General features: G+C 34.3%; 1 protein-coding gene and 2 long non-coding RNA genes across 3 annotated transcripts; 2 read left to right on the top strand and 1 right to left on the bottom strand.

The window, feature by feature from the left end:
* Positions 1-1109: 1109 nt before the first annotated feature.
* Positions 1110-3743, bottom strand: LOC100748193 (katanin p60 ATPase-containing subunit A-like 2). The gene is made up of 8 exons (XM_033320565.1): positions 3732-3743; positions 3578-3648; positions 2976-3173; positions 2612-2900; positions 2267-2435; positions 2096-2208; positions 1642-1841; positions 1110-1491 (listed from the first exon to the last, which is right to left on the bottom strand). Exons 1-8 carry the CDS (start codon positions 3741-3743, stop codon positions 1131-1133), a joined length of 1413 nt encoding a protein of 470 aa, XP_033176456.1. The 3' UTR covers positions 1110-1130.
* Positions 3744-3745: 2 nt separating this feature from the next.
* LOC112212794 lies at positions 3746-6881 on the top strand. The gene is made up of 2 exons (XR_004461758.1): positions 3746-4549; positions 5322-6881. It is a non-coding gene; the product is annotated as an uncharacterized LOC112212794 (long non-coding RNA).
* A 14229-nt stretch (positions 6882-21110) lies between these two features.
* On the top strand, positions 21111-23076 carry LOC117151663. The gene is made up of 2 exons (XR_004461754.1): positions 21111-22110; positions 22184-23076. It is a non-coding gene; the product is annotated as an uncharacterized LOC117151663 (long non-coding RNA).
* The last annotated feature ends 1144 nt before the right edge of the window (positions 23077-24220 follow it).

Here is a 24220-nt window from a genome sequence, read left to right as displayed (position 1 = left end):
TAAAATACACTCACATATATATGTCGGGTTATCATTAGGATTTAAGACGCGTAATGATCCTTCGTTTGAATTAGCCATTGTTTTACGAAACAGAGAATATATTTACGCGAATAAACAAGATTTTACAAAATATTATGAATAATGAGTTTAATAAATAATAAGATTAACAAACGATAAGTTTAACTAATAACTAGATTACAGAATAATAAGTTTAACGAACAATAAGAGGAACGAATATGTCTTATGAATAATGAATTTAACGTATAATAAGATTAATGATTGATAGGTTTCACGAATAATGAATTTAATTAACCCTATTAACAATGTTCCGGGGTTCAAACGAATCCACGGTCAACGGGATAACTCTTTACTATGCGTAGAATAATTTTAAACACAAAAAAATACGATTGCTGAGACACTCGGTAAATTGCTCGATGTATCACTTTCCAAGGCGATCACACGAATGAATATCTGATGAAAATCTTTTTCGCTATACGACTGCACTTGTTTGTTATATGCTCGCTAGAAACATCGAGAAGGTTCCAATCGTTGTTGCTAGGCAATTTCTGTCAAAAGTTTGTTGTATACTCTTTGGAAACATCGAGAAAGATTCAAACGCCGTTACTAGGCAGTTTCTGTCTGGAGATTGATTCCTAATACAACGTGTGTCCCATTATATCGACATCTCTAAAGTACAATTCTATGTGATTTCTAGGGAGCACAATGCAACCGATCCACACCTTCGTCAGGCAAAACGTTTGTCCTGTGACCGTGGATACGTTCGGCGATCAGTTGTCACCTCGAACCCACTTTCGCTTTCACAAATATCAAACAATTACAAATGACAATTGCTTAATTACAGTTATGATAAAATCTAGGCTAAAGCATTAGAAGGCTTCCTCAAAATTGCAGAGGGAAGGCTCCGGTTTTCCTTCCATCTCTGACATATATAATTACAAGGATATAATGCAACCGAACATTTTAAACTTAGCCTATAGCGCGTGCGCGCACACACACTAACACACATGACACACAAGCGCGCATACACACATGCACACCCATGCGAATGATTTCTCGCACGATGATCCGTTTCTTTATATTTTTCAATATCTGTCCTTACGATTGCGTATTTATTTGTTCCACGTATCATATTTATCTATTTGCATAACTGTAGGTGACATTTTTTTTAACAATTTTGCTAATATTTCATAATTTTTTAATTCATATTTCAAAGTGGTAACAGGTGTTTCCTTCTGTTCAAGTCTCCTGCATATCGGGCTTATTTCTAGTAGCCACGCTTGCTTACAAAGCAATTTTATATCTGCACAAGAATATCTTTCAGTACATTTTACTATGTGGTTTACAATATCTGTATTTTCTAATAAGTGGTTGCTAAGGTATAATTTGAATATACCAAGTCGAGCAACTTCATTGGGTAATGATACGTATATTTGCTTTTCGAGACGCCTGAGTAAAGCTGCATCAATGCCCCTAATAACATATTTACAATGAATATTATCGTTCTATTATACTAATAATAATGAAGGAATACTTCAAACAACACAATAACATATTTGGAATTTGGAGAAATATTACGATATTTTCTACTTAGAAAACATTGAAATAACGTGATATACGTACCAAGGGGAATTAGTTGTAGCCAGAAGAACTACATTAGAATTCTCATTAGACACTAATCCATCCAATCTAGAAAGAAGTTCTGATCTGAATCTCTTTGCAGGTTCAGACAACATGCAGTCTCCTTTATTTGTGGCGATCCAGTCAATCTCGTCGATAAAAATAATTGTAGGCGAATGACTATAGGCAAGTTCGAATAAAACCTGTTCAGTTTAACAAATGTATTATTCATTAAATATTATATTCGAAATTCCTTAAATTCGTTGCTTATATTCATCACGAATATGATATCATTTCGTTATCCAAACAACTATTCTATTTGTATATAAATTTATATATAAATAAATTATTATATACTATTCTATTTATATAAAAATAAAATCAAATCTTTTTATACCTAGAATCTCTCCTTCATAGACAAAGGAACAAAGAAACTTACATAGACAAAGCAACTTACACGTATATACTTCTCGGAATCGCCTCTCCATTTGCTGACCAATGAGCTGGCAGTTATGTTAAAAAAGGTGCAATGGCATTCTGTCGCGACCGCCTTCGCTAACATCGTTTTCCCTGTTTTGTATATTTCTTGTAAACACGTACAGAAATGAAAAGAATACGAGTATCTTACCTGTACCAGGTGGGCCGTACAGCAAAATACCTTTCCAGGGGGAAAACGGGCCATCAAAGAAGATAGGATACTTAAGGGGATACACAATGGCCTCCTTAACAGCAGTTTTACATTCCTCTAGGCCTATAACGTCATCCCAATGTACATTTAATTTGTTTACTATGATCTCCTGTGACGGTACAAAGATAAAATGGCGTCTCCTCCATATTAAGTAAGTGTTACGTAATGTGATATTTGAGGCGTTACTAAAATCGCGTCATCGTCGATATACGTTGGACGGTTTATCGACGAGAATTTTATCGTTTAAAAGCATTACGATACGTATATTAATCGAAAATAACTTACGCATGAGATGTCCTCAGCAATCTTTCGCAATTCCGCATTATCTAAATAAAGCTTTTCAATGCATTTCATTATCTTCGATTGCATGGATTGTTCCATTGGGACATTAAATAGCTCTTCTGATGAACGTCCATCACTCTCATTGGGGAATATTGACGTCACTGTCATTGCGAGATTAATTTGATTCGTATTGTCATCAGTTATTTTCTGCTGTAGATTCGTCTCTTTCACAGGGTCATTTCTCGCTTGTTTACTAATAGATTTGGCTTTTGTCTCGATACTTTTATAAACACTGGATCACATTGTAATACGATACGTTGAATACATTGAATACCGTTTAATATCGTTAAATGATTTAAATTCTTACGTTTTGCTTGCATTTGTCACTTGCCTCGTCATCTCCCTTCCAGTTATTTTCTTACACAATATGGGATATTTTTGAAATTTCATCTTGTAATAATTTTCATACTCTGCAACGATAATTTCCAAATCGACGTTGTCGCAGACCCGATGTTCGGGAGATAGACGAGCTTCCCGGAATAATACATCGCTAGCGTCTATATACCTAAAAAAATGTAGTTTTTAATTAATTATAGCTTTTAACTGATTAAAAATATTTTTCGCAATGACAGAACACTAAAAGATAACCAACAAACAACTGTTTTATCCCTAGACAGGCAAAAGAATGTATTTACTATATAAATCCTCGGAGATAATTTCTTGTCCTCCGCTCTTCAATTTCCAATTTTTAGATGGATAAGAATAATTTGAATTTATACTTCATATATTTGTTTATAACTAGTTAATCTACATTATCGATTGAGTTATTCTTAACTACTGAGTTACCGATGTCGAATTTTCAAATTTGGTTCTCTCTCTATGATGTTCACTGACTTCTATTTCGATTGGTCACTGACACTATTCAAAAAAATTGGAACTAGGAATATATTTTAATTATAATATACTCACCCATTGTGTTCCAAATAATCACATACAAGGTATAATATGTTCCGATGACGTTCCAAAATACGATTCTCCTCCTAATACAATTATTTTTTCATTACAATAATATAAGATTTTTCGTGTAATTTTTTGTTAATTTTGCTAATTTAACGAGTTACACATGATTTTTCATGAAATACGAACGTTAAAAATATTATAAAAATTGTCAGAAGCAAAAGTCATAGATACTATGTGCGAGTATCGCATGAAACAAACAGCTATTAAGAGAACTGCAGCAATATTACAAATAAAATAACAAAACACACTCGTTTGTGACGTAAAAATTCTAAAATCTAAAATCTAGAATATTCCTTACCTTTTTTCGCAGATTATAAAATATCTTATTCACACTAGCTTGCATCGATAAATCACCGTTCATAGTGACACTTTCAAATCGCCTGTCGTTTCTCAATGGCTACGAGAATTTCCGTTTATTACTTTAAAAACAACCCGTCCATTACGTTTCTCTTAAAAAATTCTTTCGATTCCGTTGAAAACCGAGCATCAAACAAGAGACAAACGATTTGTTGTCATGGTAATGTTTCGTTCACACATAAGCAACGCACAAATATCATGACAGAATGGCTGAGTGTGTACTGTACGTGTACTCTATACTAAGATGGATGCAACATGGAAATAGAAAGAGAACACCATGTATAGATACTTCCTGTCCTTGTTTAATCAGGCATGCACACTAGTGGACACTGACGCTGCTCGTATACCGCTGTTACATATTTCCTGTACAAGTGCGCGTCATTAGACAAGGACGGGACATCCTCTCTCTACTTCTCTATCGCGTTTTTAGTTCGCTCACGCGCTCTGTACTTATATCTATTACATTTCCACCATAAGCAGCGGCCGTGCAGTGACTTACAAAAGTTCCGAACGGTTCCATCCTGGGCGGACGGTTAATTGCGTTCGGTACTCCGAGGGAGCAAGGTGAGTAGAGAAACGCTCCTCCTAGTACTCCTATTAGAAGTTTTATCATTGAATATTAGTTTTTTTCAATAAATTCTTATCGTTTTAAAATCTTTTTAGAATAAAATAACGTCCGCAATCGATCATATTCGCGAATTTATTGTAATTTAATTGCGGGAATATCTGAAGTTCTTCATCGTTTTCGGCCGTAAAATCAGTAACTATTCGGATTTTTCATTTATAATTGTGACATTTTCGACTTTTCCGTTGCCAAGACGGAAATCTTTTGAGAGATTTTTGGCATATTCCGTCACCCTTGTTAAACGAGTGCACATTCGTGGATATATTGATTTTAAAAACCAATACGTGTACGAGATTTATTATCTCAGTGGAACAAAGAAATCCGTTTTGTTCGCGAATTTTCCGTGTTTCTTCTTCATTTTCGTGAGTATCTGACGCGGAACATTATTTGAATGAACTTTTCATCGTTCAGATCATATTTCGTTTAAAAAGATTGAAATTGATGTGGAGAAGAAATGAAACAAGGCGCTCGGGCATTGCTTCGTTTCCCGGGGAAAGAGAAATATGAAAAAAACGGTCGTTCTTCCTCCTTCCATTTTCGTCCATTACAAAAATGGTATGACCCAAGTGTCCCGGGCCGCGAATCAATCAAGCGAATTTTGAATAGTTTTGAATAGTTTTTGAATAATATCCAGTTAATAATTTGTGAAAAAAAAATTAATTTCATTTTATTGTTGGAAACAAATTAGTTGGATTTTTCATTTTTTAACAGATTTTGCCAGTGTTGCCCTGACGTGCTACTTCAGCTTCCATCTTCGCTTCTCGAAACTTCCAACGTCCTTGCTATTGCAGTCTCCTTATCCAGGTGAGTACATAGCTTTTAAATACTCGTCGCTGTTCATTCTTACGAGCCTCTCGAGCTTTAGTTGTCAATTGTTATCGTTAAAGGAAGAGAAGTTCGCGACAGATTTTATCGGACAAATCGTTTATTCTCGAAAAGTTCGAACTTGTTCGTTGCGTTTGAATATATATGAACGGTCGCCATTTTTCATGACATCATGATTTTTCATGTCGTGAGTATAGCTTCTGACTACCATATGTTTGTGATTTATGTGAAATTTGACCATTATATCGTGATAGAAAAATATTTTCAATGAATTAGAAATATTTTACATTGTGAATTATAAATATTTTTTACAAATTATATCGTACTTGAGGTGAAAATGAACCATATATCTGCTTATGGAATATGAGATACTAAATCATTCGAAACATAATAACGATTAATTAAGCACATATACAATAACGTTTACGAATGAATATTGCGAATTATTGTATGGCTTTAATGCGGTATTTAATGTTTTGATTGCGGTCTTTGAAATGCTATCATAGGTGCTGATATAATATCGCGCGAAAAAGGAAAGTGGTTAATATTACAGGTGCACTAGTGCATTGCGTTTGTCGGGGGTGGTTTTGACGCCGGTGCCGAGGAGAGGCGCAGAACGTGTTCGATCGACCCGCGAACGTAGCCCGTTCTCATACTGCGACAGAGTTCGTTTCAGTTAGGCTCAGTTGCTGTTTGTCCGTCGACAGCGTATAGTCGGGTCGGCCTACGATTTTTTTTTGCTTCTTGTTTCTTGCGAACTCTCTCGCAACAGCCGTTTTATACGTACGCCGCCAGTATATCGCGTAATCATCGTTCCCGTCGCTTCCCCTATCCTCTCACGTCCTTTGAAGAAGACCTCCCTTTAATTTTTCGTTGTTTGGAGGGAATTCATCGCTCGGACATATGCACGACGGACTGCGAAGCACGAGGGTTGATCGAGGCATCAGCGTGATGTACTTTTCAGATTTCGTATTTTCTCTACTTTCTAAGGAGAATTTGAAAGATATACATTTTTAGGAAATAAAGGTTTTTATGGAGTCATCGATAGGTTAGAATTTAATTAATTCTCTTATAAAAGGTATTCCAATTTTTTAATATATAAATTTAGTTTCCTCTTAGAGCATTGTAATGCGGGCATTTTATGATATAACGAATATACTCGTATATATTTTAGTTTATTCATTCGGAAAATTTCCCTAGTAGGTCGGTCTGCAGCTCACATGCAGCACTTGGTAAAAATTTGTTTAGTTAGAGGTTGGCCATTCTTCTTGCTATAAAAATATCGCGAAATCATATCATATGATAAAGCACCCTCTGAAAGCTAGATGCTCGATAACGAGCCTAATGATTCTCGGTAGTTTGTAATGTCAAGCTTTGAATTGGCGAGATCACTCTGCTGTAAAACCGCCGTCCAGCAGCGACCACATTCTTTAACCACGTTCAAGGGGTATATCACGCTACAGAAACCATCAAAGGGTTTGCAAGTTAGTTGCCTTTTAGAAGTAGGGCAGTTGGTTGTTACATGTCATCCGTAGTTGCTGGCTGTTCTCCTTAGTCTCAATACATCATAGAGACGACAGTTATAGTCGCCAGTTGTCCTTGCTAATGGTTGCTTGTTGTCGCTAGTTAGTTCTCGTTATCGTTATGTATTCCATCAATCAGGCGAAATTGGATTTTATTCTTCTTTATTCTTTCTGTAGGGAGATTTCTTAAGACGAGGAAAATATAGAATATTTCAAGACGACGGTAAAGTTTGAATTTAAGTAACTATTTTATGATACAATAAAGTGGAAAAACGATTTAATTTTATAAAGTTTAAGGTAATTTTTTTAAAAGCTTCGAATTTAAAAGATTCAAATAGATATCTTAAACGTAATTAAATGAAATTGCGCAAGAAAGTTAAGACATTTAATGTATTATTTCAAACATTTATTTAAAAACATTTATTTAAAATTTAAGTATAGGCGTTGACGCGCGCGCGCCATTCGAGGCATTTGTCAGTTCGTTACAACTGCGGTAAAAGTTGTAACTACGAAAAAGCTTAACATATGGTACGTCTCAAGACGACAATAAAAAGTATTAAAAGATTTTTCGAGATTTTTTCTCTTAAGTTTCCAAGTACTTTTTCCATTTAACTTCTTTTTTTTGCATTTTCTTACAATATTCGATAAAGAGAGACGAAATATGACAGTTCTTAGTTCGGGGATTTATTGATTCGAAAGTTACTTCAAAAGTGTTTCCGGAGTTCGTGCGGTTAATACTTTTAAACTACTCAGTACGACTTATTCCGTATGGCTGGACAAATCTTTGTTGATACTGTAAGCGTAACTGGTCTAGATATTGTCTTGTGGAGATAGAAAAATACGCGAAGTATTGATTGAACTACATATTTTTTTAATCCTTTTTTAAGCCTTTCAGTTCTTCGTATATCGATAATAAAACGATATTCCGCTACTTTCAGCACAATATAGTAATGTTTAAATAAATAATAAAATTGAATATTTTAATAATAGAATTTACGCATTTCGCCCTCATAGGTCGATAGGAAAATGCAAAAAAAAGTTAAAGAAAGACGATGCGCAGACGCGAAGTTTCGTCAGCAATAATATTTAAAACCTTTAAAATATATTGTACACATTTATTTGCAAATAAGCTCAATGAAATTAAACTGTAACTGTGTTTCCAATAATGTCTTCGATGTATTGCTCGCCATTATGTCGGATTAACAGCTCTAAGTGATCGACCTTAATCACTAAATGGCGGCCGTGATTCAGTGGTATAGCTTTGCATATGACGGACATCGCAGGCGCTTATAAGACGTCTATTGTGAAACGTTTCCAATAGCACCGTTTATGTGATGGTGAAATCTGAATATATATATCGCTGAAATATATATCGCTGAAATATATATCGCTTATCATTTGAATCTGACACGATCGTTTTTAAATAGAATCACAATTTTTTATTCTTTACAAAATCAGTCTTTACAGATTATGTGCAAATAAAATAGATAAATAGATAAATGGTTGCACAAACTTATAAAACAGATATTACAAGTATATCTAAATAAATGATATATTTTTATAAATTGTAATATTTGATCTAAAGTTTAAATAAATAAAAAAGATACTCGTAACTTACAATAAACGTATCTTTTTTCATTTTTTTAATTTTTAAACAAAGCAAAAGTGGATAACAATTTTTCAAAATGTAAAAATCAACACAATGGTTGGTTTCTTTAATTAATCAATAACGTTTAAAGTTAATTAATGTCCAGAGTTGTTTGTATATTTTGTATTTCGCCGTATTTCAACGCTCGAACGTGTAAATAGAACTTGATGCTTGGAATATCGAAAAAATAATTAAATCCGATCGTTCTGTCGAATTTGCAAATTGTATACTCGTGTAAAATCGGGTGCGTTTGTGTATACTGATACGAAAAGTGGTAGTATATTTTTCTTTTTTCGATTATCGTTATCACTTTTTGTGTGGAAAAATTAATTCCGTGAAATGGAAGTGCAATCAATACAGCTTATCACGAAATAATAGCACAACGACGGTACATATTGGTATTGACGTCAGCTTCACAAAATTCCTCGAGTATTGCGGTCGACTATTTGGGTTAAGAATTCATTTTCAAGATTCTACAAACACGAATATCTTAAGGATATGAAATTTTCAGTGTACATTTTAATAACCGTATTCCATATTGCGTGCTACGGTCCAAGAAAAATCCGCAGTTAATATTCCTTTAATCCTTGCTGCTTTTAAAGACCATAAGTAGTCGCCCGTAAAAGATTTCGAGTAAATTTGTATTACGTATTTTATCTTAAGAGAGGGTCGTGTTTAATTAATTGGAAGTGACGAAACCGTAATAGGACATTATTATCAAATATTAAACGTGGTTCCATTGGGTACTTTTATGGTCTTTGCGAGATATATACGTATTACACGTTGCTATTAGCAACGCGTAGCGATGAACGATGGAGAGCAGTACCTTCGTTATCTCGTCTCGGTTGTGTACATATCAGTAATGCACAGTACTCGTACTAAATATCTTACGAATTCCATACAGCTTTTCAGATTAGTTTCGAATAATACCAACATGATCATGATAGTCACAGTACGGTATTAAATAGTGCCACTATGCATAATACATTCCTGAAATGTTTCTACAAATGTTGGAATATCTTTCTCAGCTACTATATTCTAACCACGATTTATTAAAGAATATATAGATTTAAAAACGAATATATAACGACATTATTTGTTTAGGCTAGATTGGTTTAACTTGTATAGTTTTAATAACTGTGCAAGATCAAACAAGAACTTATAGTTAGTTTGGCGAGATTTGATAACACGAAGCAACATAATTGCTTTGAAACTCAGAACAGAAAACAATGTCAAGCGGTAGACGCGTTTGTCCTGGTGAACGTGTAACGCGTGAATAATAGATAGCGACAATCACGCGAACGCTAGTTACAGCTGACTTGGCTTACATTGTAACATTCAAACTAGAGTATACGAGCCGTAAGCACTATTGAAAGTTCAAAGGGCGACTAGAGTAAGCTTCATCCTATCTCATTTCTTAATCAAGCGATGGATCGACGAATCGTATTGATTTTGAGGATTATTATAGTTCCGTGGGGATCTTAAAGCGTGGTTTGTCTAATCTTGTCTCGTTAGCTACAGACTCTTTGGCGAGCAGCCTGAAACTTAATCCAGTTTCCGAGAAAATGAAAAATTCGTTGTTTCTCTTTGCTTCCCTGTTCCTTCTTTCCTCCTTTTTCACCTTTTACGTCGCGTTAAGACCCTTTAAATAATATTGACTGCCGTGGACGCTGGCTGGGAAGTGCACTTTATAACTACCTTTAAAATCACTGACGTCGATGAGGACAAAGGTAAGTTAGAGGGTCATTTATCGAAGCTGGTGTTATTCGACCTGAACTCTGCACCTTTTCAAAGCATCTTTCGTTTTTCTTTTAAGAGCAGAGATGTTAACTGGTCTCTTGTTACGTGTAAGAAGTATGTACTAAAGCTTACTTAGCACCAATTGGTTGCTCAAAGTCGAGATATACATACCTATATTATATTAATACGTTACAGAAGATTACGCGTTAGTTAGCTTATGAGAATTTATAGTGTGTCACAGGTCACGAAAGCAGAATGACTACTTTTTCATAAACGATATATGTATATGAATTGAAAGTTTAACTATTACGTCACATACTTCTCTCGATAAACGTCGTCGAGTGCATATTGTTAAAGAATATTAGCCATTTGAATTCAATAGTTTCGAAGATACTAATGCTTCTGTGAAGTTTTTGCAGGCTGTTAATTTTCTATTGAGATACTACAAATTTTAAATAACTTCGATTGGAAATAAAAATCACATTACATTGACGCGTAGAATGTAACGTAACGTAGATAATGTAAATATAAATTATATTACAAGGAAACAATACGGGCAAGTGATGTGAAACATTCTGGTTAAAATTGCATCCTTTGAAGGCTAGTGCTTACGAAGCAGATTAAGTACCAAATGGGGTACTTAAGAAAATTCATGTTGTCATTGTTTAATAAGCATCTTTAGCTAATAGCTTTCTGCAAAAGCTGGTTTAAGTTAAGCTAGCTTATTCCTTATTAATTGCAATTATATTGTTCGTACCTCCTAGAGGATTATCAATCCATTTTTATAATGGATATTAAAGGTAATCTCCTATTAGGTTTCCCAGAAGTTTCTTTCGTTTTATAAAGAAATGACAGATGCACAACATATTTCGTTTTATGTTATTCTATATTATTTTATATTAAATTGGAAAAAGGTGAATCACGCGTAACTCAATAAAATAATATAAAACGAAAAATGTTGTACATTTATTACTTTTTTATAAAACGAGAGAAACTTTTGGAACAACCTAATATTTCTCTATTACGGCGCTTCTACAGTGCTAAAATGGTTGATAGGAATGTTATGAAATTCTAATATTGATTTAAGCGTATCGATTTATTTGCGTTTCATATTCGATCAAACAGAAATTGTTAATTATGATTTCCACTTAAAAGCGGATTGCATATTATGAGGATAAATTATCAAATTCATCTCTAATATACACATTAGAGAATCATTCATAACCGCAATCCTGTTTACCGCTAACATTCCTGGTACTCGATAATTCATTAGGTGACTGCTTTAGCCGCACAGAATACACCTACAAATAATTAATCGCCATTAATATTCCATCGACTTTTGAAAATCCCTCGTGTGATCTATTTCATGCGATGAGACTACGCATAAATTGAGATTGCGATCTACCATCCTCAGTCAGATAAATCGAGTGATTCAAATTATAACGCAAAAACAAGTTAAAACTAGTTACATTATCTTTTGCAATTTTTATCTATTATAATGGCGGAAGAAACTTTGGTAATTGGTAAGTAAAGTTCACCTCCTTAATTTTAATGATTTTATATGCTATTAAGCTCAAAGTTCTAAGGAATTTTCTACATATATATACATATACATAACTGCGTGCGGATATATATAATATACGTATAACAACCAAAGTTCAGCTCTCAAGTGTACGCAAAACTTTTATGTTCATATTACGCTATACCAGTATGTTTCATGCATTTGTTTGCTAACAGTATCGAAACAAATAACAAGCAGAGGACGAGCTATTCATGAATTGTTTTGCCAGCGTGTACGCTACCAATATTTTCTATTTGAGAAAACATACTTGTTGCTATTGCAACTACAAATATTTTTACAGTCGGCGCTTTTGCCGTGAATCATTGGCTAACATGTAAAATTGAGAAAAAACATGGTTTATTGTGATGGAAATGTGGAAAACCGCAAAACCGATATAGAAGGGAAAATAGAGGAAAGGGAGGTAGATAAGTAGAAGCTTGGGGCCAAGTTTAATTCACTGAAACCGAGCTGCTTGTATTATCACAAAACAAAATTGCCAGTACGTCATTTCCGTACTCCCGTCCTCGCGAAAATGGGTTTGCTTGTTAAGAGAGAACGAAGAGACAGGGAAGAGAGGAAAAAGCAGACGGAGAGCGCTTTTAAAAAGCTGGCGAACCGTGTGTTACCACAACGAGACACACGATGATATTTGTCGCTTTAAATCGTGCCGCAACTCGTTTTTGAGATCTTTGCCAGGGGCGCGTTAAAACATGCTGAAAATATATTTCTGGCTTTTCTGGGGTTTAAATGAAATATGATAAATAACGTTGTAAAACATGTACTTATGACTTACAGAGTAATTAAATGTACAAAATATAATAGCCAGCGATTTAGAGTTTTAAAAGATCAAAAGAAAAGAAAAGAAAAGAAAAGAAAAGAAAAGAAAAGAAAAGAAAAGAAAAGAAGAAAGATAATATGTTGCGGCAGTCTAGGTCGATCTAAGAAAATAGATAAAGGGAGAGGGTGGGGCAAAGCTAGTTAATCTGGAAAGAATCCAAGCGTCAATTTCAAGCATTTACAGAGAATCAAGCGGGCTGGTTAAGGTCGTGAGTTGAGCAATTATCCCGCGTTAGATTCAATCAGGTTAGTCCCACGCGAAATTGATCCAACCATGTGAAAACGAGTGTATTTTATGTCGCAGATTACTCTGGCTACTGCAGTTGAAATAGCTGCTCCTCATCTATTTTCCGCAGAGCGGACATCGTCCTTTGATTCCGTACAATCAACGAAGTTTACGAAGATGTGTGGCAGCAAATCGGCCTTCTACTTCAAAATCGTCATGGTTGCGGTCTGCGTACCGTCTGTTCTTCTTTTTGTCCTTCCGTTGAAGACTGGTAAGTTGATACTGATTAATTATGCGATTGAAACCCTATATAATGGCTATAAAAAATATTTGCATCATTATCCTCGTTTACTAATGAATCGCTGTTTTAATCAAGTTTTATATTGCATCAAATTTCTGTAGTTACACGAAAGTACTAAATTATAGAAAACTTGATATACACGGATTTAATTAATTGATAAATTAGTCAATATATAGGCATTATTATTTCACGTGAAATTTTACAACGTCAAGAACCTAACATTCCTGTACGAGCAGTATTAATCACAAATTGTGAGAATGCCTACTGATGGAATGCAGACTTATGGAAAGAGAATCCTTGACATTAGACACGAATACGCGATTTCACGAAATATTTTATGGTATATCTAAGATAGAGAATATATATAGAGAAGTACCAAAAATACATCCTAAGACGTGTATGCGACCTACGTTGTATGGGACGTGTTATAAATGGTTTCCGCCACTCAACCGCATTTGAATTTGTGAACACGATCGAACAATTGACACGAATTATTAATTCCCGTCTCTACTCTAGTCAACGATTTGCTTTGGAACGAGGTCAAATCGTTCTGATTCCGCGCATGATTAACAAATAATTACAGAGGACATCAATTACTTGGATGGTCTTCGCCATTTCAACGTAGCATCGATGACATCTGGTAATTGGACTCAAAGTGATTTGCTTAAACCGATTAATTTGATCAAACCAACCAATTAGTTTAATTAATGCAAGCTGTAGTCGAGATTCGCGCATCTTGTGTATACACACCGGGTCAGACAAAAGTTTTCATTCATCCCAGTAAAACTTTCGTAGTCCTTGAGAACGAGTGTCGCTTCTCGTGCATCTAAAGTTTCGTTCAAATTAGCCAATTTATTTGAATTCGATCAACTGAAAACCTCTTTGTCACTGTGAATTTGTTACTTAATTGATACTCTTATACGCCTTTGTCCTTTAAGCTTTTACATCCATTTTTAATTAGTCAAGTCGTTTGACTTTTCACAAGTATTTTGAAACTATTTTACTAGCGCGAATCTACTTTTTTTACTTGAGATTATCTGCTATTTTTATTGAAATGTATATGTACGTATATACACTTTTGAATTTTAGCCTTCTATTATTTTTATATCCTTTAAACGTCATTTCAAGCTTCAAGCGACATTAACTCAAATAGCTCGATTTCAAGTTCTAACGTATACTGCAAAGCACACTTGCAAAGTGAAACAGTAAACACGATATGAAAACTCTCTCTCTAGTAAGAAATCGAATATCCAGTTTCAATCGCGCTTCATCAATGAAGCATCAATGCTACGTAGAAGCATCATGGCAGTCGCAATGCGGATCCGTTGAACAAAAATTTTCTGGCACTATCGTTTTCGTAATGCTATTAGCCGTTTCAGTATCAGGCATGTTTTAAAAATCCGTATCGGATTGTACCATGAAGCGCAATAGCGTTTCGTTTATTTATTTACGAGAAGTGCCGATCAACTCGATTGCTCTGCTCTTTTTTTTGTCGAAACATACCGTTCAACGCGTTCACGCTTCACTTCATCAGGTATATCAGAAACGTTACACTAAAAAGTTAAAAGGTTGCCAAATATTTGTACTTTACCTTTTGCTTCTGTGACATTCTGTAATTGGTTTTCCAGTCCAAGAGGCAATTTATACATTAGTTTTTTCCCTGTTTGGTTTACGATTAATTGAAAGAAAAGTAATTACGAGAGGAAACTCTGATATGACTGCCGACAAGCTACATTCGGAACCGAGCGCGTTGTGAATTTACAATCGTAACCAAACATCGCAACACAGTTCACCATACTACGCGTACAGCATGATCACGTTGAGTGGCGTTAAAACGGTTAACGTAACTGCGCGTACGACCGTCGAATAGCAAAGATATTCAAGCTAAGAATCGTTTTCAGATTCTCTAGACGACGACTGTACTGACTTCCAAGGAGAAACCATTCGACATGGTCTTATGTTTGTGCCAGGTCCTGCGGTTTGTAGCCTCTGCGTTTGCTATCATTCGGAGCCGAAGTGGTGCCAGGCAATCTTCTGCAGACCGCCCGTAGTGAGTATATGCTCATTACTTAAACACTTAACACAACCAGAGAGAAACTAAAGTACACCGTTAACGCTTGCACGCTGGTCGTTAAAACACATGCTACGCGAATAGGGTACACAGCAATTCATCTAACTTGCCTTGAATTAATTTTACAAAGAGAAACATGGACATAATATGGAATAATTTTTGTTACGAGACGTTTAATTTATTTGTCCGTTACGACGATTGGTCTGATAAATTCAAAGCCTTGTTCCGTATAAATATTTTAAATTAAGCATGTCATAAGCTTTGTATATTTTTTTATCGGAACGAAACTGTTCAGAGAAATGTTGAAATTATTAATTACAAAAGAAGACATTTACGTTGTAAAAATGTTAGCGAAAACATTTGTGAAAAAGTTACTTCGTTATAAATTCAATTCAAAGGGAAATATTGAAAATCACGTTCCATTTATTCAGTTGCACGCATGAAAAATATTTTGCATTCGCGCAAAAAATTCCCTTAAGGATACGTATTTTACAATAATTGGAGTGTCAAAGTTATTACGCGGATTGGCGTACACGCGCCCTTTTAATAAAACTGGGTTACTCATTTGTTATTCGTTCCTAACTTTCAACTTTATGATTTTTGCGGAATAAAATTTTATATTCCGGTTCAGTTTATAAATGATTCATTTTGAATTTAATAAAATTAGAGTTACAGCAGTGCAATTTAATAAAGAACAAATAATCATCTGTACTTTATTAAAATGTTCTTTTAGCGTCTCGTTTTAATATTCCCCTAATAATATTTTGTTAGCCGTTATATTTAAATGAAGGTCTTCAAAGCAGAGAAGCACTTTAACGTTGGAAATGGACGTACATTTATAATGAGAATTCAGGAGAAAAAATATTTCATACGAAAATAAATATTCCCTACGTATAAATAGCTACGTTATGACTTTTATATTTATCTAACGTTTTTCCATGCGAGGTAACGTATATTTGCATCTGTGCTTCTTCGCTTCTGAGTAGTAAAACCTGGCATTCATGCGGCTGGTAGGTAGTTACGCGCTGACAACGAAAAATATGAAACGAATAAAAAGTATGAGCCATCATATAAAATAAATAAAGCTGCTTTCATCTTTCATTACATATTCGTCAGAATATTATTAATGAATATTTAAGTTCAGATTTCAGCTTAAATAAATGCACAGGATTGGACATTTATTTATATATGTATCTGTGAACGCTTTTTGACATAAAATTTGTATAACGACTAAAATGACATATTCCGATATTAAATTAATTTGACGAGAATAAAAACTGAATTTTTTAAACGAGATTTCATATGATGTTACATTTATTGGGGAAAATTCATTCTTTTATAATATGATAAAACGAGACTCTGTATAAATCATAGTCTGTATAAATCATTTCATGGAATATTATGTGTGTGCACACGTGTTCTACGCTTTTATTATAAAAATGCTAAATGAACATATAAATCAAATGCATTGACAAATGCATTGAATATATCGATTGTTTTCGATTATTTTGAAAAATTGATTATCTCTTATTTGTTTCGAACTACAAATTGATTGAGACATTCGTGTTTGCTAAATTGCGAATTTAACGCAATGAAGTCGTCTGAATCCCTTGCGAGCATGTAGATATAGCGTCGAATTAACAGGTCAATTACTTGAGGTTGGAACTGAAAGAAAAAGGAAAATAGAGGAAGTCTTGCCTTTGAAAGCTGGACACTTCTAAAGCCCACAGTTCGCTGAAATTGCCAGAGAATTCAATTAAATGGTAAATTAAACCATTGAACTGAATCTGTTTCCAATCGTGAGCTTGGAGGTTCTATCCTTTGAATTTTTAAACCAGTCAACCTTCTTTTGTACGTATGGTAACGAATATAATTCATAAACTAATGAAGTGTGTAATTCAATTGAAAGCTCTTTTCACTGAATTCAGTTTAGACTAAGAAAAATGATATAATAACGAAATTATAAATTCACAATTTATAGAGCGTATGCTTTATTCGAAAATGAAGTTTATTACTGCAAATATTAGTTGGCTATTTATAGCCTGTTTGAAAAGGTGATTTAATTTCGATTGATTTTCGATAAGTTTTTGTTAGTTTACTCAGGTTAATTAATCTCCGATAAAGTAGAAATACCAATCCGGTAGTATAATTGCTTTCTTGCTTATTACTTTTTTACTAATTAGCGATGCACGATTCCAGACCAGTAAATATTTTTCCATCGGGAGAAGTCAGGTCGAGAGATGCAAGATTTATGCGCTCGTTCTGTCAGTTATCCCAGTTATTCTGCCTGTTACGCGATAGAAAATGATCGACCTGAATAATAAATGCATTATCGGCATGAAGATTGCTTGATGTAGGCCATCGCTTTTTTTCTATCCTTCCGATACCATTTTTCTTTTTTTTTTTTTTTTCTTTGCGAAACACTTTGCTAGTCGTGAGAAGCAGGAATTCACTTCTGCGAATCAATTACGGTTCACGAGAAATTCTATTATAGCCTGGGACGTATTCAAATTATCTTCAATTATTCTCGGCTGTTTCCATTTCCATTCGCCTCTTACGTAAGTACTCGTCTGATGTACGTGCATAGTGAGACAATAATCGTTAACACCTTTAATGTCTTCAGTATTATAGAATAAGACGCGAAAATACGTTGAAACCTGAGTTTTAGATTCGCGAGACTCTATAAGGTTTCGAAAGTCTCTTGTTTCAGGCCGAATAAAAAATTGTAGATGAAGAATTACATTGCGTGGTCTGTTAAGGAAAATTTTAAATCGTATCGTTGTAATAGGATTATTTCAGCGAGGGAGATTACGTGTTGCGTGCGAAGCCACGAGCTTCCTTTCAGGCTAATATACATAATTGTCCTATCGAACTTTCCATCTAAACCGTTGTGCTCATAAGTGGATTTTGCATTTCAATTTTCTTACAGTCCGGTCCAGTGAGACCAAGTTAAACTTTTCAGCCCTCCGAGGTAGAATATGTTCTATAGAGAGACGTACAACGCCATGAAGGGGAGACAGATCAATAAATTGGGTTATCTTTAAATCACTGACAATCATTTCATCGACACGGTTTCACTGACACCGTGTCCCCCGGCAATGTCTATCAAAGCTTATTTACCGATACACTGAAATCACCCACAATCATTTTACCGACGTCTTCCTTTGCTGACAGTTATTATACTCGCTGTCATATGTTATCGTTGATTATACATCTTTATTTACAAATTCGTTCCCGTGTATTACGAAACAAAGGAAGAGACGAAAATGATACGTTTCATGACGCATTGTTAAATTATTAATTAACGGGAGTTACATGTCTACATGAATGCTTTTAAATGTCAGTTATAATTCATGAAAATGGATACAAGCCATGTTACTATACTTAAATAGGATTATAAGGACATGTTACGTGCTAATGCTTTTACGAAATATATTTCTGTATACGTTTGACGTTTCTATATTATTCCTTATGCTTTCTGCTCTTGTGTTTAGCTCGTCGGAAGTAAAAATACGTTAAGCGAATCAGCTAATTTATTCGAGCGTTTCAATGGCTCAGTCTTCTCTTATGCAACTACTAAAAGGGAAGATAAGTCTTTGGTTATACAACATTTCATAACGTCCAAAGTAATAGGGCACTAATTAGTTGAAACTTTAAGACAGATCAGATAACAGCCATCGTTCGTAAATATATTTATTACGATCGTTTAAAGTTTAAAAAAACATCGTTATAAAGTCGTGATACGAGACAAAGCGATTCGGAACTCGAATTCATTTGTTGGAACGACGCCATGGGCAAAAGTAGATAATGGAAAACTTTCTTCCAAAGACCATTTGAAAGCGCCGACGTAATCAAGAGTGTGACGATATTGCCAGAGACGTTTCTGCAAATAGAAGACTAACTTATTTACGAATTGCCGTAACACGATTGCCGCTGGTAGTATGGTTAGTAATCGCTTTATTGAATTTTCGCTTGATGTGACATCGTCGAGAGTTTCTAGCGAAATTCTTCTCCGTGTAAAATTATGTTTCTACAGCAATGGCTGTAATTTTCGAGTTACCGTTTGCAAAGAAATCTTTTTCTTTATTACGTGTAATAGATTATATTCAAGTTTTAAATTACATTGGTAACCTTCTATAATTTATTACTCGAAGGTGGTAATTTTTTCTTAAATAGTTTGCGTATTGCCTATAATTATTTTACTACAGAATCCTCAAAAACATGATGTATGTATATATATATCCTGAAATATTATCAGTCTATTGTCAAGTTATAAAACATTATGGAAATTGCCAATTAAAGTCATAAAAAACAAAAAATAAGGAACTTCGTTAAAATATGTAATTTTCCAATCAAGATATGGAATTTATTCGAGTAATATAGATTACGGTAGAGATGGTGACGGTAACAATGAGTGGACTGATTCTTCGTGCGAAAACAAATTGGAAGCGCAGAGCGATGTATTGTTTCAGCGAATATCGATTTTAAAGCACGGGTTTGAAGTACGTGCGCGTTTGACCAGGTGTGTTAATTAATATTGCTGTCTGATTTCCGATGTGTAAATACAAAATACAATATCTACATATCTTTAAATTTATGATAATTGAACTAACAATTTTTTTAAATTTAAATTAAACTTATGATAATTGAACTAACAATTTCTTTAAATTTAAATTAATATTTATCCTTTTAAATGCAACACTTTTTTTTAATAATAACTTCACGCGTAAGTCAGCTGCGTACATATTTGATCGTTCTTTAAAGCTTGAATCTCTGTGAAGAGGAAAAATCTTTCAACCAACAAGAACTGATTCTACGTTTTCCATCCATTTCCTTTCAGATAAATCTCTCTATCTAAAATCCTTATTTCCGTATTTCCTTGAAAAGGTTAAAGTCGTTTTGTATAAAATCCAACGTAGAGAGGAAGGAAGATCCGCAAAAGATTCTTTCAGCTTTCCCTATGTTTGAGCTCGAATCAAAGCGATCCTATTCCCAATAGGGTGATTATGCGTTTAACTTCTCATAGAATCTCTTTGATTCCGTGTGATACCTTCGATGTTTTTGAAGTATGTAATTGATGTCGTAACGTCAACGCTTTGCACTGTCAATTCAATTTTGAGTTGCAATTTCGCTGTTTGCGTGGCAAAAGCATAAAATCGATAGCACGTTTTCGATAAACACGTTTTCTTTGCTGATGGCGCACTGTAAATATAAATATTTGAATAAATATCGCGAATTTCATGTTGCTAAAAGATTTATACTATTTATTCGCAAATAACTGTTGGATATATTTAAGTTGAAACCACTGCATTAGGTCTTTTTTCTTGTTTAAAATTATTTGTATTGGTAAATTGAATGAAAGTTCTAACATGTAATTTGTTCTTCTTTTATAAATAGTTTACAGAGGATAAAACGTGGGTAACTCACAACTGTCGCGATCATGACACTATACATACCTATGTATAGCACGTATACTAAGCTAACTAAAATAGCAAGTCAGAGAAATGGAAATATAGGAAAATCTAAAGGAAGATAAAACGTTCGGGCCGTGCCAAGAATATAAGATGCTAAGTAATCTTCCTAAGTAATCTCCTCCAGCTTTTTCTGCTTTGATCAATAATTATTAGTACATGTTAGGAAAACAAATAGAATTTTTGTTCTCAAGCGAGGTATAATTTAAATTTTGTATGTACACAAAAATGTTAAATATCTGTAATAAACATGGTATAATCAATTTTTTTACATAAAATTATATTGTATAGGCTATTGTTATTTAAACATTTTAAATTGGATGAAGAAAAAAAATGACGCAAATAAAACGTAGGACATTTTAATTAAAGAGACTAATATAGAGATTTATCTACTTAGCTGTGATTAAATCATCTCCATTTAACGCTCTACCTCTTCTATTAATTATGCTTCGTTAAACTATGATTACAGAGGATGGGTTTTTGGATAAAATGACATTCTGACAAATATAGATAGACAGATATATATAGATATAGATAGACAAATATATAGATTCTTACGACAGTAGTTATGAATGAACAGTAGTTATTGTATCAATTCCTTTCTTTAGAAGCTTCATTCAATTCGCCAGACAAGAAAAGACAATTCGCCAGAATATGGATTCAGTGCAGTTATAGCTATAGGATTTCAATCTAGTTGACAGACTTGCTTTACGTAGAGAATATCTGTCTCTTGTTCTACCTTATCACGATTCTCTTCTCATCTTATACGCTTTGTCGAGCAAAGTAATATTGGCATATATCTCGGCTCTGGTTACAATCATTAGTTTCCGCCTAAACGGTTAGAATCACATAGCTCGCGTTCTATTCTCGTTTATTCAACATTCAGGCTGTATGGTCATGCGACGAGTTTCATGTTAATTCCGACCGATTACAATACCTTTCTCTCGTTTACAAGGAACGACGAGACTGACAGTTGCGTGATTTCCAATGCAAAAGCCGCGATATCTGCACGATAACCTAACCTCAACCGATTTTGTTGTACTATTCTTATGTGGACTTCGTTTGTACCACTTTCGTAACAAAAATAGAATACGTAGAAACAGCATTCCGTTATGCGATATTGTCGATTCCTAACATCCGAAAAATAAGAGATAATTTTTTCCCTACAGTTGTACATTTGTGTGAAAAATTATGAACGTAAAATTGTTTGGTGCATGCACAGTCCCCCCCCTCCCCCCTCCGCTCCCCTGCATTTGCGTGGACATTCTAGAAAGATTCACTTTTCCACGGTGAAACTGTATGTATTATAATTTCATTTTGACAAAAGTCGAACATCCTACTATGCATAAATTTAATATTGATATAAGCAGGTTTCGTGTTAAGTATTACATCTGACGTATAAGCACACGTATGTACGAGCCTTGGTTTTAAATGTCTTATAGTAGACACCGAAAAGATTATTCAGTTGGATATCTGACTCAACATTAATATTTTACTAGGAGTAACATGTTAAGAACACGTTGGTGGATGGCATGGGAGATGATGAATGAAGACATACTGATACATAAAATAGTAGTCAGAACGTATTTTGGAGCTTGAGGACAGCAACAGCTGGTGATACTGTCATACACCTCCATTTATAAACTTTCGAAAATCGATGTGACCTTCAAACTTTAGAGTATTCTGTTTCACAGCACAAAATGTTTCCGAAACGTACGTTTATTGTTACAATAAACTTGACTAATGGCTTTGAAATACTATCCTTGAAAAAACAATGGGGAAATTGGAGCAAAAAAAAGAAGGAAACAAACAAAGACCTTGTTGGTTCGTAACAATAAAATATGCTACAGGAAAAACTTTTTCCAACGGATTGAGATGAGACAAGCTTTAAAAGCTATTACGCGAATCGAGCGTTTGTCTACAAGAGCGCATTTTCGGTGGATATATAGATATACATGTATATGTGACGAAATATACTAAAGCAATATTGACCCTTTGTCGCTGAAAGTATCAAACTACAAAACTTCCTTTCAAATTTTCAGAATAAGGAAATCAGGATCATGATAAATATTTGGAACATAATTAAAAATAATATATCTTCTCTATAAGATAATGAATACATTGGTTCATTTAATTTGTATGGATATTCAAAAGCTTTTGTGAAATAAAACGTCAAGATTATAGAGTATAAAATTCATAGCTATGAAATAACTAAAACTCTGATGTATTATTAAAAATATACGTTAGGTTGTATGTAGTGATACATACAAAGATTACACGTACAAACCCATAATTAACACAATGCTACCGCAACCATTCTGCAATCTACCTTGTCCAAAACACTCTTCCAGTCACCTCCAAACTCTTCAATTCTCTCCACCTAACCACCCACAAACCATTCACAAACATGCAATTCTCGACAAAAGAAGAACTTATCGTCAGTTGTCCTTAACATCTCGTTCATTCATTTCGTCCCTATCCCCCTATTTCCTCCCACTGCGATGATCGCACTACATTTTTCCACGTCTCTATTCTATTCTCTGGATGACCTGAATTCTCGAGCAGTCGAGTGACGATTGATCTGTACAATTGATCGATTTCTTTTTACTACAGCCATGCAAGAAATTCCGTGTTGGTGAGCGATGCTGCGAGTTCGAATGCCTGGACCATCTGCAGAACGTTACCGGACCTGGTATAGTTGTTGCCGTTCAAAATTCCACCGCTACTCAGCAACAAGTGGTACTCTGGGCGATGGGCGTAGTAGCGCTGAGACCGCTATTTTAATTTTCCAACAAAGATCCAGATGGCGCCGTTGACGAAAATCCTTCATTATAAACGTCAACGATCAACATCAGCCATTAGGGAAGAAGGTACGCTATAACGTGTCTGAGTAATTATGCCTCGAGGTAATTAAGGTACCTAATATACAATTATGTTTTTTTTTTTTTATTTATTTGTTGAAATTACAATCAATTCTCGCGTTGAAAATTTTCAGTAAATACTGTAATGTAATGAAGATTCGTATGTGAGTGTTTGTTTTCTTATTTCTTTTCTCTTTCATGTTTCATTTGAATAGATTTTTGTACTCAAACAGCGAGGTAATATTACGTCAGATACGTTTCGACACATGCTAGACAAAAGGTACACGATTCGATCCCCCAAAAGAAAAAAGAAAAAAGAAAAAACAAAAAACAAAAAAGAAAAAAATTATAATCCATTGTATTGCTGTTATATGTGTCTAACGGTGTTGTAGTTGACTGTATGTTGTTCAATGTTGCTATGAAACTCTTCTGATTCTATTATCACTTATACGAAGAATGGAAGTATGCGAAATTGGCAAAATTATTAATAATATTTACGAAGAGAAAGTAAACTGTTGGATATATGACAAAATAATTCTATTTTAA

Source organism: Bombus impatiens, unplaced genomic scaffold (genome assembly GCF_000188095.3).
Source record: "Bombus impatiens unplaced genomic scaffold, BIMP_2.2 scf_0023, whole genome shotgun sequence".
Classification (NCBI taxonomy): domain Eukaryota; kingdom Metazoa; phylum Arthropoda; class Insecta; order Hymenoptera; family Apidae; genus Bombus; species Bombus impatiens.
Note: the sequence above shows the minus strand (reverse complement) of the source record. Positions and strands in the feature narration are given on the sequence as shown.

What these genes read in the sequence shown, in the direction of transcription:
- LOC100748193 (XM_033320565.1), bottom strand. An exon ending in GTACGGCCCACCTGGTACAG is followed by an intron (nt 2,209 to 2,266) that starts GTAAGATACTCG and finishes TATACAAAACAG; the next exon opens with GGAAAACGATGTTAGCGAAG. An exon ending in GCTACAACTAATTCCCCTTG is followed by an intron (nt 1,492 to 1,641) that starts GTACGTATATCA and finishes ATATGTTATTAG; the next exon opens with GGGCATTGATGCAGCTTTAC.